Here is a 20235-nt window from a genome sequence, read left to right as displayed (position 1 = left end):
AATTTGGACCACATGCATAGGTTTGTATACCGAAATGAACTTTGACCTTTACATTGACCTAGTGACCTACTTTCACATTTTTAAGGTACAGGCTTCAAATTTGGACCACATGCATAGTTTTGTATTCCGAAATAGAATTTGACCTTGATTTGGACCTAGTGACCTACTTTTACATTTCTCAAGCTACAGCCTTCCAATTTGGACCACTTGCATAGTTTTGTGTACCGAAACGAACTTTGACCTTAAGATTGACCTAGTGACCTACTTTCACATTTCTGTAACTACAGGCTTCAAATTTAGACCACATGCATAGGATTGTGTACCGAAACAAACTTTGACCTTGACATTGACCTAGTGACCTACTTTCACATTTCTGAAGCTACAGCTTTCGAATTTGGACCACATGCACAGTGTTGTGTACAGAAATGAAATTTGACCTTGAGGTAGTCAGTAAGTCTTGAAATTTGGAATACTCAAAAATGGCACATTGGTGGGCGCCAAGATCACTCTGTGATCTCTTGTTTTCAATTTTACAAAATTTCAGAAATGCTTAAACAGTCAGTGAAGAAAATGCCCTATAAAAGTAAAACGAGTTCGGTGACCTATGTTTTTTCTTCTCTTGTTTGTCTTGGAAACTACTGCTTTTCAAGCTCATAGAGTATGAAAAAATTCTTAAAGCTAGAAAAAAATTGTTCATACATTCTTAACTTAACCATTTGAAGATCAAGGAGGACTATTGCACTCGCCCAAGCATCGGCATCCGCATTGGCTGGAGTTTTTTTGTATAAAGTCTAATATTTTCTTAATTACAAAAGATACTCAATTGAAACTTGCTGTACTTCCTCATAGTGATAATGTACAATAGTGTGACAAGATGCATAACTCTGCCTTCAATACTTTCCCTAAAATATGCCCCTAAAAAGCATGATTCAGTTTACTGTTTAGCATCAAATGAGCCGCGCCATGAGAAAACCAACATAGTGGCTTTGTGACCAGCATAGATCCAGACCAGCCGGATGCGCAGGCTGGTCTGGATCCATGCTGGTCGCAAACGCACTGTGTTGGTTTTCTCATGGCAGGGCTCAAATCATGTTATATTGAAAATCTTTGTCAAAATAATTTCAAATTTCGGTTTTCTTTTTGAATAAATTAATGATACAGAAATAATGTATATTTTTTACTTCATAGACTTCAAACAGATGACTTGCTTGTAAAGAGTATAGAAATGAATTCCTCTGCTGAAAAAGCTGGACTGAAAGTACATGATCTTATATACAAGGTAAGCTTGCTCAAAGGCTATAAAACTAAGACTGGGGACCAGTCTGTGAATGCTGTAATACCATTGGTTGATTTCAAATTTGTGTTCAGAAACATCCAATCAAGTTTCCAAGTTTGGAGAGCAGTCCTGCAAAAAATATCAATATCTGGACTGTGCTCAAAATCAGTCAACCAGATACTGGAGTTTTTAGACTGGTTTTAAAAGGGACTGGACTGGCTAAAATAATCTTTTTTAAAATTGGAAGTCATTTATCCCCCATGTGTGATTTTTTTTTTGAAGAAATTTTCAGGAAAAATGTTAGTACTATGTGTACCAGTACAAAATCCAGGAATGCTTATGTTCAATAACATCAGAAAATTGCATTATTTATACCGATAATATATAATGAAAAGCAATTATTATAACTTATTTAACATTCTCTCTTTTATCTGATGTACAGGTTGATGGTGTAAGTGTACGAGAGTTGTCCGAGAAACAGATTGTAATGCTTACCAATGCAAAGAGAATCAATATGAACGTCAAACGATATGTCGAATTTGAAGGAGGTAAGTTGTGTATTGCTGAAACTATATCCATATAATGTGTTTAATTAATTATCAAATATTTATCATTCCCATAAGTTTTCATTCAAGCAGTATGATCCATTCAGCCAAGTTGTTCACATATTGATAAACCCTTGTTTATCACTTTTGTATTCATTTGCTTATTTCAGCATTGCAGCAATACCAAATAAAAAACAGAAAAATTGCAATATATTTTTCTTATTCTTGAACAAAACATATATATAAGTGTGAGCACCTATTTTCTTAGTTAGATAATCTTCGGTCTGATGTTGATGATTTTGATTCAAAGCTTGGTAAAAACTTGTATTTGTAATTTTTGGTGCGGAGAGCAAAAAAATAAAAAACCTCGATAAAAACAGGTGCGGAATCGTTTATTTAGAATAATAATGGTGAAACAAAAGTATGACAGATTCTACTTAGCTGCAATGTTTTTATTTGTAGTTTTGCATTAACTATCTAGCAGTCTGTTTAACGGTAATCGTGAAAAAATTAATAATTGTGAACAGACATTCTTAAAGTGTTATATATATATATAGGTAGCATCAACTTTCATAACAGTTTTAATAGTAGGTTTTCAGTCTTCAAATGGTTTTTTCCTGACCATTATTTGATATCTCAAATTTAAAAAAGTTGGTAAGCAAAATAAACAGATTGTAAGCATTTTCTTCATGCTTTTTTTGCCATAAATGATATGTGATATATACTTTTATTATATATATGATGCACTAATTTCTGTCACAGGAGAAGAGGTTGATGGTCCTGGAGTAAATTTTCACACACCAACGCCACAGAGACCATTCAGGAGATCGGAGTCAGAGCCTCGATCAGATGGAGGCCGCCATAACTCCTCGGAGTCCCGTCATTCCAGCCACTATTCAGGATATCCCTATGTGTCCAAAACTGAGAAACAGAGATCGGTAAGCGCCTTTAACTCTCACTCCGCTCACCAAATGGCTGGTCATCCAGAGCATTTAGTTTACGGTAATCGACCAGCACAGGAAGCTAACTGGATCATTTCACCAAAGCCTCGCGAACACAGATACACCCAGAGAAGAGGAATGGTGGTAAGGGGTGTAACTCCGCATTCATTTCCAATTCATGGCCGTAGTCGCTCTGAAGAACGTTATCGTTATGAAGCACGTCCTAAAACTGTAGTAAGAGAAATCAGTGTACCCAGTGGTAGTAAATCAAGATACATTCGAAATCGTTCACATTCGCCGCATAAAAACACGATACAGCGCGTACATCATGAGGACAATGTGATAAGAGCTATACAGATGGGTCTCGAGAAACGACAACATGCTGTAAGACGGTCTCTCTATCAGATGCCCGATCCGGTTGACTACGAATGGGAAATTTAGCAGGATATAAATAGACATAACTTATAAACTAAGTCATAGGAAATATCTCTCCTTTTCTAAAAAGAAGTACTGCAATGATATTGATGGTTAAAAATGAGAAGAAAACTTAAATGCGAAAACGAGAATGTGGTTGACACAATGATATGGAAAAGTAAATTATGCTGACATATATTTTATGCTGACATACAAGTGTATCATGATATGTACAATAATGTCATACTGATATACTGTAATGCTGATATTTTAGTGTGTAATGCTGATATGTCAGCACATTAGCATGTTATACTGATATTCGAGTAAATTAAGCTAATACTTTAGTTATGTCCTGTTGGTATTCTAGTAATTTATGCTGATATTCTAGTATGTTAAGCAGATATTCTAGTATGTTATGCAAGTATTCTAGCATGCTAAGCTTGTATTCTTGCATGTTATGCTGATATTCTAGTATGTGGGGCAAGTAATCTGGCATGTTATGCTGATATTCTAGTATGTTATTCTGACAAATATATTATGTCATGTTAACATATAAAAAAGCTATTTTTGGATTAAAGACTAGAATGTTATGCCGACTAAAATACTAAATTTTAGAAATCCTTTTACTAATATTTATTCTGTTTCTACTTTTGTTAATAAATAAGATTTATTGCAAAAGATTTTGGATACGGTAGTTGTTGTTGTTGTTGGAAGGTAGTGTTAAAATGATGACTAAAGTATATTTATTGCTAGATTATTATTCATTATTCCAGTTTTTAGCTCACCTGTCACATAGTGACAGGGTGAGCTTTTGTGATCACCCTTCGTCCGTCGTCCGTCCGTCCAAAATTTCTTGTGAACAAGATAGAGACCACATTTTGCAAGCAATTTTGATCAAACTTGTACAAAACATGTATTGGCATGATCTCTCAGTTCCTTTCAAAAACTGGCCAGATCCCATCATGGGTTCTAGAGTTATTGCCGTTTAAAGGGCCAGAATTTGCTATTTTTGTGCGTTAACAATTTCTTGTCTGCACAATAGAGGTTTCATTTATGATTTTATTTTAACCAAACTTGCACACAACTTGTATCACCATAAGATCACGGTTCCTTTCTTGAACTGGCCAGATCCCATTATGGGTTCCAGAGTTATGGTAGCTATTTTGACCTTGTCTGCACAATAGCGGCTTCATTTATGGTTTTATTTTAACCAAACTGGCACACAACTTGTATCACCATAAGATCTCGGTTCCTTTCTTGAACTGGCGAGATTCCATTATGGGTTCCAGAGTGATGGCCCCTGAAAGGGCCAGAATTAGCTATTTTGACTTTGTCTGCACAATAGCAGCTTCATTTATGATTTGAATTTAATCAAACTTGCACTATACTTGTGTCATAATAAGATCTTGGTTCCTTTCTTGAACCGGCCAGGTCCCATAATGGGTTCCAGAGTTATGGCCCCTGAAAGGGCCAAAATTAGCTATTTTGACCTTGTCTGCACAATAGCAGCTTTATTTATGATTTGATTTTTTACTAAACTTGCACACAACTTGTATCACCACAAGATCTTGCTTCCTTTCTTCAGCTGGCCAGATTCCATCATGGGTTCCAGAGTTATGGCCCCTTAAATGTCCAAAATTTGCTATTTTGGCTTTTGCAGCCGTATAGAGACTTCATTTATAGTTTTTTTTTTAATACAAACTTCCAAAATATCTTCAACAACAATAAATCGTAGGTTCCAGAGTTATTTTATATATGATTACCTCCCCTGATTGCAATCAAAATGGATTTATATCAGTAAGTACTTATAGGACTTATTTGAAATTTCATTATTGTTATTAGTTGGACTGAGACAATCAGGGTAGATAACTATGGACTGATTTTATGTCAAATTATCTCCCTTTATTTCAATTTAAAATTGCTCTATCTCCATAACTAATGAAGATACTGATCTGAAATTTCATTTATGTCAACAGATTTATTTGGCAGATCCTTCTTTTGTTCACTTACAGTATGTATTCTTTTTTTAATTACTTCCTTTTTACATTACTATAAATAGCTTATTTTTAGTAACTTTTTTATGATTGGTCGTACGGAAAAACCCGAGACCACTTTTCTGTGGTACAACATAGATGGTTCTTCCCAATTTTTAGGTGTATTTTAACATATCTATACCTTGTAAGATTTTTTTTTTCTTTTTGGTTAAATTTCTTCCCTTTGTTGTTCCTGTCCTTTGGACTTAGATATTTTTTCTTAGGACCTTCTTCTCCTCATGTGCAATGATAACAGGTGAGCAATATAGGGCCATCATGGCCCTCTTGTTGTGATTTTGTGACTAATAGTGACACGACGTATCTGTGACATACAGAGAAAATAATTTGTGCAAAACAGACCTCAAAGGATAACTTTGTCACAACATAAAAGTACACCCGTTTCTGTCTGTGAAACACATGAGGATATTTAGAATACAGTATTTTGAGATGTTTTGGACATGGTTTTTAACTGGCCAAATTGACTTGCTCTAAAGCACGGCAATTGCTAGTACAAAGATAAGCGAGGATATTATATGAATCTTTCACTGGTTGAAGTTGTGGATGGAAATATCTGGATTTGGGTAACTGTTCAGATGGTAACGAGGCTCTGCCGAGTTACTGCAAAACAGTTACCCGAGAGCCAGATATTTCCTTCCGAACTTTGCCTGGAGAGGAATTCTTTTTCTTGCATGCCATATTATACAATTAACAGGAGAAATAAAGTAACATGAATGATTTTTCTTTTAAGCGCTATATTATTAAAGTAGCTTATGAATTTAGACATTTATTAATAAATTACAGCAAAGGAGTAATCTTGCACCCCTTGGTGTAAGACCAGTTTTTCAAAACACAGGAAGATCCTGTCTGGCATGCGTGAAAACAGTATACAGTAAGGTATACACTTATACCTGAACTATATCAAACTATTGTTAAAACACTCTTATTACAAAATTATTCTAGTCTTTACTTTGGCCCATCAAATATTTACTAAAAATTAAAAAAGATCTTTTTGCAGCATGAAAAGTTGTGAATATTACACAAATAAAAAAACGCTATCCTGCTATAGAGCTACAATTGTACAAAATATGACTATGCCAGAAAAGCTCAAAGAACGGTAATATTTGAGCTTGGCGCAGGTACCTCACTGTGTCGGTGTGATGAATGAAAGATAAACACTTTTTCTTTTATTAGGAATTTTATTAAGACATAAAGGTTTGAATTTGAGCATGGACAGTGACAGGATAGTCGTAAATGACCTTTTAGCTCAAGAAATAATCTTCAGAAAAAATAAATAATTTCTGTTTATTGCGAATGACTGTTTGTCCCAACACAAGTGCCATAGTCATTTCCATCAGCTGTTAAATAATGTCGTTCTTGATTTAAATATGGTTCTAAAAATAGATTAAGGTAGTGGATGTCAAAAAAATCCGTAATTTCCGTCTATTGCGTATTCTTTATGTGCAATTTTGGGGGTTCTAGGCTGGTACAAAGAAATGTACTCATGAGCTAGCATTATTAGCAGAAGAATATCAAAATATTTTAAAATAGCATTGGAGAAAAAGTAAATCGCTCGAAAATTATCGATATTGTTGTTGATCCACTACCTTACTAGGGAACTGTTTTTGAAAATCGTTTCATTTGTGATTGTTCATACCAAGAGATACTCAACCTTTTTGCATATTTTTATACAATTTAAATATTCAGATGATACTGTGTTCCTTTCAAAATCAAAAGTTTACTCAGAACCTTACTCCTACATCTTCAGTTTACAGCTTTTGAATACTTTATGGTCATTTTTTGCACTGCCAGCTATTTTGTCTGTACAATCATTTCATGTTTCCATTTCTCTTTTGAGAAATATGTCTGAACATTATACATGTAAAAGTGAAAATAATGTATTATGCATGTTTTAACATGACTCAATGGGTAGATAAGGAAAAAAATAAAACTTCCGTCTTGGAATTTCTTAGCAGTGTTCTTTCATAGTTGCTCAGAAAAAATGTCTGTCTCAATATAATTACAGTCAAACCTGTTCTTAAGACCACCTAGCTGTAAAAACTGTGTTATCTTCTTATTTTGTGGATATGAAATCTTGTTGATTTTACTGGTAGAATTAGTTGGAATTTTCTTTGTCCATTGAGATTTTTGTAGGTGAGGGTCAGGGGTGGAGGGTAAACTTATGGATTTCACATTTTACTGATAAAATTAGTAGGATTTTTCTTTCTCCACTGGGATTTTTGTGGGTTAACTCAACAAAAGTAAATCATCCGAAAATTAATGATTTCTTAGTATTGTCACTTCAGAAGAAAATCCAGCCGGTCCCACAAGTAAAGACCACATTTAGTTGTCCCAGGTGCGGTCATTGTTTACAGATTTGACTGTATTCATAACAAATCATTTTGTAGCTTTTTCTTGTTTTTCAAATTAATTTATATCTTGTGTGTTTCCTGTATCATCTTCTATTTTGTCTTTGTTTTGTTGTGTTATTTTTAACAACCGTCGCAGTTTTTTTGTGTTTTTTTTTTTTTACATATGAAGACATAGTCAGATTGTATGTTATAATGTTACATACTGCCCTCACGTTTTATGGAAAAAATGAAATAAATCTTAGAAATTAAACCAAATTTCAAGAAAATGATTAATAGAGCAAGCATTTATTTCTGGCAGAAAAGGTGAAAATCAGTTCAAAATTGTTAATTGTAATCTTTTAAATTATTTATCCAACATTAGAAATTGTACTAATTTTACTAATACACTAGTACATTGTACTGATACTATACGGTATTCCTCCTTGAGGGAACAGACTGGTAACAACAGAGCATTTATATTTTTATTTTACAGAATGAATGTAATATATAATAGAGTTTTTCTCATCTATTTTAGTTAAATAGTTATCTGTATCCTCTGGGTTGGTGGATGGGGTGGGGAGCATGCTCACAAAATATCTTTTGATTTTATCTAAGTTTGAGATTAAAATTTTGATAGATCTAGCCAATTTCACTAGAATTTCATAATAAAATTCCAGTTGAGATTGACCATCAGTACAAAAGAATCACTTGCAAATAGTTATTTATAACTAAACATTTAATCTTAAACAAGTAATTAAGATATAAATGACAAATAAAGTTTAATTATTCAACTCATATGAGGCTGAAAATGTTTTGTGAACATGAGGCCTGTACTTTGTTTGCAGAGGCAAGGATTTGAGGGAATAGAGAAAATGATTTATCCGAATTTGACTACTGGTATGTGACATTTTACGTGATTGATAGGTTCCAAATGAACGTTGTAATTTGGTTACATTTTTGCCAAATTTCAAGAATAAAATACACGTAATGAGGAAATCCTAAGGTTATATACTGTGATATATACTAGATTAGTTGTGCAGTTGATGTATTATATGTGTGGGTCGTCGTGTAAAAAAGAACATGACGACGCAAGCATGTACACATTAAATTTAAAGTAGATTTAGAATAGGTTTGTTCCAAACTATTCTTAAGGTAAAACATAAATTTTCTTAGAATCTAAAAAAGAACTAAGAAACATAATTATAATGATTCATCTTGATGGCAAAAAAAGTCGTTAACTGCATTGACATAGAGAAGCACTTATCCACTTTTTGCATGGAGGCGTTTATTATATTTTATAGATTTCATCAGAATTAAGTCATCATAACTATTCCACATAATTTAAATACCTTAAATAAAATCATGTGTATCAGTACATTCATATATATCAGCTTTAAATACTGTTCACGACCTGTTTTTCATTATAACTCATACACTCTAAATGCCATAATTAACACTAATCTCTTCAAGATGTCTTAGACGTCAGCTTTTGCTTACATGAAGTTGTCTGGATTTCTATTTGGAAAAAAAAAAATAGTTTTCATAATATAGCATTAATCTTTATCATATCTGGATATTGATGGCTCTATTTATATTTTCTATACGTAAATATCAGCAAAATATTTCACATACAAAAATGCTGCGTTATGCAACGACAAACTTGGGATTTAATGTTGTTAAATCCAGGGCCAGAATTCTTCAGTTTCAGTCAATTGGAGATAAAATTGGTCACCTTCACAAACTTGTGTGTTGTAAAAATATATAATGGACTTGATGGTTTAAGAAAGTCTAGACTTCTAAAATCATTATCTTCAGACTTTTCAAAGTTGAATAAGATTTACACAAAATGCAACTTATTTATATATCTTAGTGTTGAAATAGGAACTTTTTTCAAGTAGTATCTATATACGTTTCCCAACATATACTTTGTTTATACACTTGTTGTATATGCCTTGGTTGGAAATCTAAATAAAAATTTGTGAAAGAATATAATGTTTGTTGTTTTTTTTTCTCCAGCAGTTAATCTCTTTATAATAGGAAAGTGACACACTGCCAGACCCTTGATCAAAATCTCCTTCACTGAAAAATGACTGGGTGTTACAAAATCCCCTTCTCTCTGAGTGTATATCAAAATCCCCTTGATCAAAATCCCCTCCACTGAAAAATGACTGGGTGTTACAAAATCCCCTTCACACATTTGCAGGGGTTATCATAATCCCCTCTGTGATTAACATTATAGATATATAGATATCAGTGCTCCAAATTATATTATGTTTGCTAAAGGCATTGTATTTACGTGCTTCATGCAATAGACTTTTAAGTTGTATATAGTTGTATTTGAACTTGATGAAATAAGTAAAAATCACAGAGGGGATTATGATACCCCCTGCAAAAGTATGAAGGGGATTTTGTAACACCCTGTCATTTTTCAGTGAAGGGGATTTTGATCAAGGGGATTTTGATTGTCTCCCTCTCTAAACATTTAAAGTCATTGATGTCAAATTTATCTTCCTACACCAGCTGTGGTTTGAACATTGTGAGGAAAAAAATCTTTCAGTTGAAGGACCTTATCTTGTTGGCTTATAGAAAACAGCAGTTCTATCAGAGTGCCTGCTGTAGTCTGAAGTAATGTCTACAGGGGAACTTGGCAAACGTGTGCATCTTAATACTGGTAAAAAAACACCATTTGTCCTAAAAATATCACACTGTTTGATAAGAATCTACACGGTACTTGGCTTTCTGCTTAACCCTATTTTTCACATTAGCTCAGCAACCTTTACTTCCGAATAATTGACAATGATTCACATAGAGTGGAAGGTTTCCAATAAAATAGCACAAAAATGTGCACTTAGCTCCTCATTGGTCTTGGGGAAATTATCCTGCGTAGGTTGTATTGTTTTTTTTCTTCAACTACACAATTGCTTTTCTAGTATCTATTATTCACATTTTAAGTGGTGCCACTTCTACATTGTGCACATACTATTATATAATGTCGATACTTTGGTTTGAAAATAAGACAAAAACAAAATAAGCAAAATATACAAATATAATTCAGTCAGCACTAAAAATACAGCAAATTGCAATGTAAGTGGCAAACAAATTTATTGAATGGGAACAATAACATATTCACCGTTAACAATATACGAAAAGTTATTTGCTAATATGTGTATGGTAATACTGTAATTTCTCCACTCCTTAAGGCTTCAACAAATATGTATCAAAAACCACAAAGTTTTGCGAGAGCACTTCAAATTCATAATCTAGACAATACAGTCTTGTAATAATGTTGTAAACCAAAATACCTGCATCCTGTCAAATTTTAATTCACCACTTTCGGTTTTGAGAAAAAGTTTGTTGATCACATTTTAATGTACCAGTATGCGTTTCTTTTTAAGAAAAACTGACTGAAGATGATATAGAGTAATGTGCCAAATCAAAGTTCACAAATGTTTTTCAACCATTGACTTAGATCTAATGCATTTCCAACTTCTATAAAATGATATCATAATCTCAGAATGCTGTAATGTGTATTTCTTGAAATTTTATTCTGTTAATACCCTATATAAAGTACTAAATAACACTACTGTTTGCTCCACAGTTTCCGTAAGATGAAACCTAATTTAAAAAAAAAATCAATTCTGTTTTCAGGATATCTTTGTTAGCATAAAAACAACATTTTCAAGCCAAACTTCTGTAAAATTGTGATTTTGCCCAACTTTTACCAAGGGATGTTAAAATTCAAAAAAGATCCTACCACCACCTTCTGAGATCTTTACAATGATGTATATATGTCTGCATCTTGCAATACAGCCGCAATTCATGAAAAAGCCCGTTACTGGTTCCGTGGATCAAACACTGACTTAAGAATTTAACAAACTTACACACTTAGTCATCAATGATTTCATCATTTTTTCATTTGGTTTATCTTTGACATTTAATTAAACAACACATTCTTCAATCTGTTTATCCAAAAATATCTGTTCTTTATAGATATGCAAATGTATGTCATTCTGATAAAAAAGTTTTTTGTAACTGAATTAGTTTAAAGATAGGAAAATATATTAATTTTCCTAATATGTTACATTTGTATTTTTATGAAGGCTGGTAAAACTGAAAAATTGCAGAACTGTTTACAAAAAATATGGAGGACGAATGATTTCAGACACTTGTCTTTTATCAAATTGTCACAGAGAACATATGCCCCTCCTGTGTATCCGACTCCTGATCCACAATCCATAGATCTGTGCTTTCCCCAGTGAACTAAGCGGGCGAGCTGCAAGAAATATGAGAAATACATGTAAATCAATGGTAAAAATTGCTTTATGAACTTTCTCTCTCATGTAACTGTATGATCAAAACCTAAATAATTAATTCATATAAACTGTGTTGACTTGATTTAGGTTTTATGACACACCAACACAGTACAGGCTATATGGCGTCATATGAGAAGGTGCGTTCATGACCCCAGTGGGCTCAAACTCAAGACCCCTAGGTTGAGCAGTCAACACTTTAACCGCTGGAACTACGCTCCCCTTAAATTTTCATTGGCACGTCCAATAATGTTATTATACACTTATTGAACGGGATGTCAGTCAGTAGTCTTGACTATTAACTGGCAATCCATTCAATAAAATGTTTTATCACATGACATCAGAAATGAGTTTTCAAGTTTTGATTTTAGTCCATTGAACATCTCTTGAATCTCACCAATCATTAAATACAAACTAATTATACAGCACAAACTTAAGGACGGGTGATGTATATAGTAAGTTATGTGATAAATATAAAAATACAAAACCAAACTTCATTCCCTAAATATGCAGCAGGTATGGCAACAAATTTAAAAGGAGAAGCATTATATACAATTTTCTACATGCAAAGTTCTATACATTGCATACAATCTCATTAAAACAGAATATATTACAACAAAAAAAAACAACAACAAAGAAACACCAGAGATTCAATAAAAATGTAACATAATTAATATCACATCCAAACAGTTATTGCTTTATAAAATATGTGTACTATCATTTGACAAATACCCAGAAAGAAACCAGCATGAAATAAAAACAAATAGGGCCATGAAGGCCCTGTATTGCTCAACTGACCTAATTTATTAATTTAGATTTCGTAAAAACACACATTTTCACAAAGTTTCATGAAGATCAGGTATAAAATATGGCCTCTGGAGTGTTAACAAGAGGACTATGATGGTCCTGAATTGCTCACCTCTTCCCATATGACCCAGTTTTGAGTATGACGTCGTTTTTTCTATTATCTGACATAGTAACCTAGTTTTTGAGATCATGTGACCCAGTTTGGAACTTGACCTAGATATTATCAAGATAAAAATTCTGACCAATTTTCAAGAAGATCCATTGAAAAATATGGTCTCTAGAGAGGTCACAAGGTTTTTCTATTATTTGACCTATTGACCTAGTTTTGGAAGGTACGTGACCCTCTTTTAAATTTTACCTAGATATCATCAAGGTGAACATTCTCACTAATTTTCATGAAGATCTCATGAAAAATATGGCCTCTAGAGAGGTCACAAGGTCTTTCTATTCTTATACCTACTGGCCTAGTTTTTGACCGCACGTGACCCAGTTTCGAAACTGACCTAGATATCATGAAGGTGAACATTCAGATCAATTTTCATGAAGATCCATTGAAAAATATGGCCTCTAGAGAGGTCAAAAGATTTTAATAATTTTAGACCTACTGACCTAGTTTTCGACCGCAGTTGACCCAGTTTCAAATTTGACCTAGATATCATCAAGATGAACATTCAGACCAACTTTCATACAGATCCCATGAAAAGTATGGCCTCTAGAGAGGTCACAAGGATTTTTTTTAATTATTTGACCTACTGACCTAGCTTTTTAAGGCACGTGACCCAGTTTCAAACTTGACCTAGATATCATCAAGGTGAACATTCTAACCAATTTTTATGGAGATCCATTTTTGACCACACATGACCCTGTTTTGAAATTGACCTAGATATCATCAAGATGAACATTCAGACCAATTTTCATACAGATCCCATGAAAAATATGGCCTTTAGAGAGGTCACAAGGTTTTTCTATTATTTGACCTACTGACCTAGTTTTTGAAGGCATGTGACCCACTTTCGAAACTGATCTAGATATCATCAAGATGAACATTCAGACCAACTTTCATACAGATCCCATGAAAAGTATGGCCTCTAGAGAGGTCACAAGGTTTTTCTATTATTTGACCTACTGACCTAGTTTTTTTAAGGCACGTGACCCAGTTTCAAACTTGACCTAGATATCATCAAGGTGAACATTCTAACCAATTTTTATGGAGATCCATTCACAAGTATGGCCTCTAGAGAGGTCAAAATGTTTTTCTATTTTTAGACCTACTGACCTAGTTTTTGACCGCACATGACCCTGTTTCGAAACTGACCTAGATATCATCAAGATGAACATTCAGACCAACTTTCATACAGATCCCATGAAAAATATGGCCTTTAGAGAGGTCACAACGTTTTTCTATTATTTGACCTACTGACTTAGTTTTTGATGGCATGTGACCCACTTTCGAAACTGATCTAGATATCATCAAGATGAACATTCAGACCAACTTTCATACAGATCCCATGAAAAATATGGCCTCTAGATGTCACAAGGTTTTTCTATTATTTGACCTACTGACCTAGTTTTTGACCGCACATGACCCACTTTCGAACTTGACCTAGATATTATCAAGGTGAACATTTTGACCAATTTTCATGAAGATCTCATGAAATATATGGCCTCTAGAGAGGTCACAAAGTTTTTCTATTTTTAGACCTACTGACCTAGTTTTTGACCGCACGTGACCCAGTTTCGAACCTGACCTAGATATCATCAAGATGAATATTCAGACTAACTTTCATACAGATCCCATGAAAAATGTCGCCTTTAGAGAGGTCACAAGGTTTTTCTATTATTTGACCTACTGACCTTTTTTTTGATGGCACGTGACCCAGTTTCAAATTTGACCTAGATATCATCAAGATGAACATTCAGACCAACTTTCATACAGATCCCATGAAAAGTATGGCCTCTAGAGAGGTCACAAGGATTTTTTTTAATTATTTGACCTACTGACCTAGCTTTTTAAGGCACGTGACCCAGTTTCAAACTTGACCTAGATATCATCAAGGTGAACATTCTAACCAATTTTTATGGAGATCCATTTTTGACCACACATGACCCTGTTTTGAAATTGACCTAGATATCATCAAGATGAACATTCAGACCAATTTTCATACAGATCCCATGAAAAATATGGCCTTTAGAGAGGTCACAAGGTTTTTCTATTATTTGACCTACTGACCTAGTTTTTGAAGGCATGTGACCCACTTTCGAAACTGATCTAGATATCATCAAGATGAACATTCAGACCAACTTTCATACAGATCCCATGAAAAATATGGCCTCTAGAGAGGTCACAAGGTTTTTCTATTATTTGACCTACTGACCTAGTTTTTTTAAGGCACGTGACCCAGTTTCAAACCTGACCTAGATATCATCAAGGTGAACATTCTAACCAATTTTTATGGAGATCCATTCACAAGTATGGCCTCTAGAGAGGTCAAAATGTTTTTCTATTTTTAGACCTACTGACCTAGTTTTTGACCGCACATGACCCTGTTTCGAAACTGACCTAGATATCATCAAGATGAACATTCAGACCAACTTTCATACAGATCCCATGAAAAATATGGCCTTTAGAGAGGTCACAACGTTTTTCTATTATTTGACCTACTGACTTAGTTTTTGATGGCATGTGACCCACTTTCGAAACTGATCTAGATATCATCAAGATGAACATTCAGACCAACTTTCATACAGATCCCATGAAAAATATGGCCTCTAGATGTCACAAGGTTTTTCTATTATTTGACCTACTGACCTAGTTTTTGACCGCACATGACCCACTTTCGAACTTGACCTAGATATTATCAAGGTGAACATTTTGACCAATTTTCATGAAGATCTCATGAAATATATGGCCTCTAGAGAGGTCACAAAGTTTTTCTATTTTTAGACCTACTGACCTAGTTTTTGACCGCACGTGACCCAGTTTCGAACCTGACCTAGATATCATCAAGATGAATATTCAGACTAACTTTCATACAGATCCCATGAAAAATGTCGCCTTTAGAGAGGTCACAAGGTTTTTCTATTATTTGACCTACTGACCTTTTTTTTGATGGCACGTGACCCAGTTTCAAATTTGACCTAGATATCATCAAGGTGAACATTCTGACCAATTTTCATGAAGATCTTGTGAAATATATGGCCTCTAGAGAGGTCACAAGGTTTTTCTATTTTTAGACCTACTGACCTAGTTTTTGACCCCACGTGACCCAGTTTCGAACTTGACCTAGATATCATCAAGATGAACATTCTGACCAATTTTCATGAAGATCTTGTGAAATATATGGCCTCTAAAGAGGTCACAAGGTTTTTCTATTTTTAGACCTACTGACCTAGTTTTTGAAGGCACGTGACCCAGTTTCAAACTTGACCTAGATATCATCAAGATGAACATTCTGACCAACTTTCATAAAGATCCCATGAAAAATGTGACCTCCAGAGTGGTCACAAGCAAAAGTTTACGGACGCACGGACGACGGACACCGCGCGATCACAAAAGCTCACCTTGTCACTTTGTGACAGGTGAGCTAATAAGTTTATTTAATGCATTTATCTACTGACCTTGTTTTAGACACAAGAAAACCCTGTTTCATACTGTCTCACTATGATTAAGCCTAGTGACTTAGTTTGACATCTAAGATCACCCAGTTATTAAATGGACCAAATAATTTATTCAGACAAACACTCTGACCATGTTTCATAAAGATCAGGTAAAAAATGTGACCTAGATTATTAACAAGGTTTTTCTATTGTTTGACCTAGTGACCTAATTGAACCAATATCCACCTCAACAAAGAATGTACTAAGCAAATCACTCTTGACTAAGTTTCATTAAGATTAGGTTAAACTTATGACTTCTAGTGCTGATGACGCATGACAAGGGAAACAGAGTGATCACAACAGCTCACCTTGGGCATTTTGTGCTCAGGTGAGCTAAAAACACAAAAAGCATAAAAAACACAAAGAAAACATTTAGTTCCTGAGATAAAGTTCAGAGACAAAGTGGATTTCTTAATATCTTATTGATTGTTGAGCTAAAACATAAATTCAACCATTACTGAATCAATATAAAACTTTCAGAATATCTTAGTGCAAAAATATGGCAAAACAACAGATGTCAGAGAACAGCAATGCACATCTATTCAAAAGCCTTGTTACTAGAAAAGTTGTATCAATAAATACCAATTAGAAAATGGGGAGTAACTTAGCAAAAAGTAAAATGAAGTTATGGATCCTATGCATTTTTCATGTCAGATCATCAAAATAAACAAGTGTGTACAGTTTTAATCCATTGCCACTAGTGGTTATTGAAGTATCAGTTTGCATACAAAAACTTAAACAGAAAGGGTGCAAGTCCAAACAGGGGCATGGTCTTGTTTAAAGCAAATTAGCATTATAGAATCTGTACACTGGTCATTACAGTGAACATGTGTGTGAAGCTTCATTCCTTTCCCACAAGTGGTTACTGAAGATACACGCTTGCATACAAAACCTTAACCAAGAATTTCTAAGTTGAAAAGGGGGCATAATTTTGTAAAAAAGCAAAATAGAGTTATGAAACCTGTGCAATGGAGGTCAGTTTATCACAGTGAGCATGTGTGTGAAGTTTCATTCCATTCCCACAAGTGGTTACTGAAGATAAGTAACGAGCTTACATACAAAAGCAACAAAACAATGTTAAGTCGACAAAGGGGCATAACTTTGTAAAAATGGAAAATAGAGTTATGAAACCTAGATCATCACATTGAATATTTGGGGTGAAGTTTCAACCTATTCCAACTTGTTGTTACTGAGATACCAGCTTACATATTAAAACTTACCACAAATTGCGAAGTCCAAAAGGCATATTGACAAATGCAAGGAAAGAGTTATGTAACTTGTGCACTGCATGCCAAATCATCACAAAGAATAAAATGCGACCAGTCAAGCTAAACAAGAGCTGTCTAATGACTGTCTAATGACAGCGTGCTCGACTATTCAAAGCCTTTCTACCTAATACTAAGTAACATATAAAAGCTTTAGCAAAATGTTTAAAGTTGAAACAGGGGAATAATTTTGACAAAAGCTAGAGTTATGTAACTTGCCAAATGATGTCATCTCAAAAAGCCATGTATGAAGGTTGAAAGCATTTTGAGAAACCTGCTTTCATGCAAAACTTTTACCTGAAGTTTGAAGTTAAAAGGGAAATAATTTAGACAAAAAATAAGCTAGAGTTACGTAACTTGTCCTGGAAGGTCATCTCATAATGCCAGTTTGAAAGCATTTGGCCTAGTAGTTTCTGAGAAATGTGTTTACATGCTAAATTTTCCTGACATGGATGAGGACGTGAAAAAAAGGGCGAGTACAAAATCTCCTGTTTGAAAAATTTCAAATAGTTGAGCTAAAAACAACACAGAGCATGGAAGTTCTACCTTAATAAATTTCTGAAGAATGTAAAATAAAGATGCACAAGTTCCTTACAATTTTGCGTTCAAGAATAGCTGAAGTTAAAAAACAGTGTTAATAGTACCAAAATATTAATTTTATTAAAAAATAAATAAACAGAGTTCAAAAACAATGTACAATTTCTACCACCAGATGTTTCTACTACTATTTATAGATTAAAGAATGCAAAAAAAATCTAGAACTGGTTTTAGGTGTGTTGGGAAAATCCAGCTCTCGGGTAGCAAATATGGAAGTGCATTGTTACTACCTAAATAGTCACCTTATAGCCAGATATTCAGATCTCCATCTACAATCTATGAAAACTTCTAACATAAACTGTCCAGCAGACTTGCATCGTAAGGCCATTCAATAAGGAGAATCTGTATTTCCACATGTAAAAAAATTCCTAGATGCAGGTACTCATTTTCCATTCCATCAAACTTTAAATAAATATAGCACTTCTGCCTTGCTACATGTTTCATTCACTACTTAGAAGAGATTTATGTTCTGTTTTCCACAGAGAAGTAAGTGGTTAGAGGCATGGTTAGAAGCACTGAGCTCACATAGCCAATTAAAGTGGTGAGTCTGCACAGCTGAAAGCAGTGAGTCCACTCAAAAGCAGTGATTCCACTTAGATGTAGTTAGTCTGCACATTACAAAGCAGTGAGTCCACACGAGTAGCCACTGTCAGTCCACTCATGAGTCAACTGATGCAGCAAAATGGAACACTGAACTAGTTTGCACAGTTAGCAGCAGTGAAAGAGTGTACTCAGATGCAGTGAGTCTGCACATTAAGAAGCAGCGAGTCCACACAGTTTGTAGCAACGTCCACTCTGAAGCAGTCAACTCAGATGTGTCAAGTCAGCACAGTAAGAAAAATCAAGTCCCCAGAGTTCGTAGCAATGTCAACTCTGAAGCACAGTCAACTCAGATGCCTCAAGTCTGCACCGTAGGAAGCAGTGAGTCCTCACAGAAGGAACCGAAGTCCACTCATATTCAGGGAGTCCACACAGTAAGTCCCACACAGTAAGATACAGTGAGTCCACACAGTTTACTACAGACAATTCTGTTACAGGGACTGCAAATACAGTTCTTGTATTCATTCATGTCATTGTGTTAACAACTAATAGGTTTCCAACAAGGACTTACCCGGCTATACATGAAATTGATATTTCAATACCACACAGTTTTTCAACACATTTCCAGTTGTGTAACGAAGTCATAGTTTTCCAACTTGTTCTGTTAAAGTAATTGACAACTTTCACACAGGAGACAGAAGTGAAAGACAAATTATTCTGGACATAATGCCTTGCGTAAAATTGTCACAGAGAACATTTTCTTGTACCTAGTGAGTAAACATGACCCATGAATGGGTGGTTAAAAGCAATCGATACCTAACTACTGGATTTAGTATCATTTGTATCTAATGGAACTATGATTGTTGGAGAGGTCCTGTTCTCCGTGGTGTCTCCACTGGTGTTATCATCATCTCCGTTCCAATGCCTGTAACTACATCTACCTTATTGTTATTGTCTAGATTGTTTAATTTCACGCTGAGGCTTGCACTATGGCCAACACCATCCTCTATACCAACATTAGCTACACTTCTTTCTGCCACCGTTATATTTCCTTTAGGTATGACATGAGAGACCATTTCATTCTCTCTTCCATCATAAGCCACACCCCTTTCACTGACAGTTATATTACTGATTGGTGATAAATCTGCATTAGGCGTGTCTACTGGTGATGATTGACAGGTACTTCTGGAGACCAATGAAGGTGACTGCTGAAGGGCTTGTTGAATGTCTGATATGATATCCTCTCTGTCAAGTTCCGAGAGAAGGGACAGAAGTTTTTCTATGGTAGCATTAGTGGAACGTCCCCAGTCACACAGTAGTGCTTGAACTGGTTCTTTAGCTGTCTCATATACATCCACTTGTTCCACACTATATCCCATTTGACCTGGAAAAGCAAACAAATGCAGTATTAAACAACAGTGTATAGTTTAACAAGTCCGAACAGTTAATTCAGTAGGGAAAGCTTAAATCTAGCTAAACTGAGGTCACAAGTTTGATCAACA

At 34.6% G+C, this 20235-nt stretch overlaps 2 protein-coding genes across 10 annotated transcripts in view; one reads left to right on the top strand and one right to left on the bottom strand.

Moving 5' to 3' along the window:
• The window catches only part of LOC123529461 (tyrosine-protein phosphatase non-receptor type 13-like), a 44533-nt gene extending 34984 nt beyond the window's left edge, over nucleotides 1-9549 (top strand). For all 5 annotated transcript variants that reach the window (XM_045309790.2, XM_045309793.2, XM_053521308.1 and 2 more), the window contains 3 exons: nucleotides 1189-1279; nucleotides 1719-1824; nucleotides 2584-9549. In XM_045309790.2, the coding sequence (XP_045165725.2) occupies nucleotides 1189-1279; nucleotides 1719-1824; nucleotides 2584-3203 (817 nt within the window). In that variant the 3' untranslated portion in view covers nucleotides 3204-9549. The remainder of the gene's footprint in view (nucleotides 1-1188; nucleotides 1280-1718; nucleotides 1825-2583) is intronic.
• Nucleotides 9550-10585: 1036 nt separating this feature from the next.
• Nucleotides 10586-20235, bottom strand: part of LOC123529462 (uncharacterized) — a 70200-nt gene continuing 60550 nt past the window's right edge. For all 5 annotated transcript variants that reach the window (XM_045309797.2, XM_045309798.2, XM_045309795.2 and 2 more), the window contains one exon: nucleotides 10586-20117. In XM_045309797.2, the coding sequence (XP_045165732.2) occupies nucleotides 19588-20117 (530 nt within the window). In that variant the 3' untranslated portion in view covers nucleotides 10586-19587. The remainder of the gene's footprint in view (nucleotides 20118-20235) is intronic.

This window comes from Mercenaria mercenaria, chromosome 13 (assembly GCF_021730395.1).
Source record: "Mercenaria mercenaria strain notata chromosome 13, MADL_Memer_1, whole genome shotgun sequence".
Lineage (NCBI taxonomy): Eukaryota > Metazoa > Mollusca > Bivalvia > Venerida > Veneridae > Mercenaria > Mercenaria mercenaria.
The sequence above is the reverse complement of the archived record's forward strand: the minus strand, read 5'-3'. Positions and strand labels throughout refer to the sequence as shown.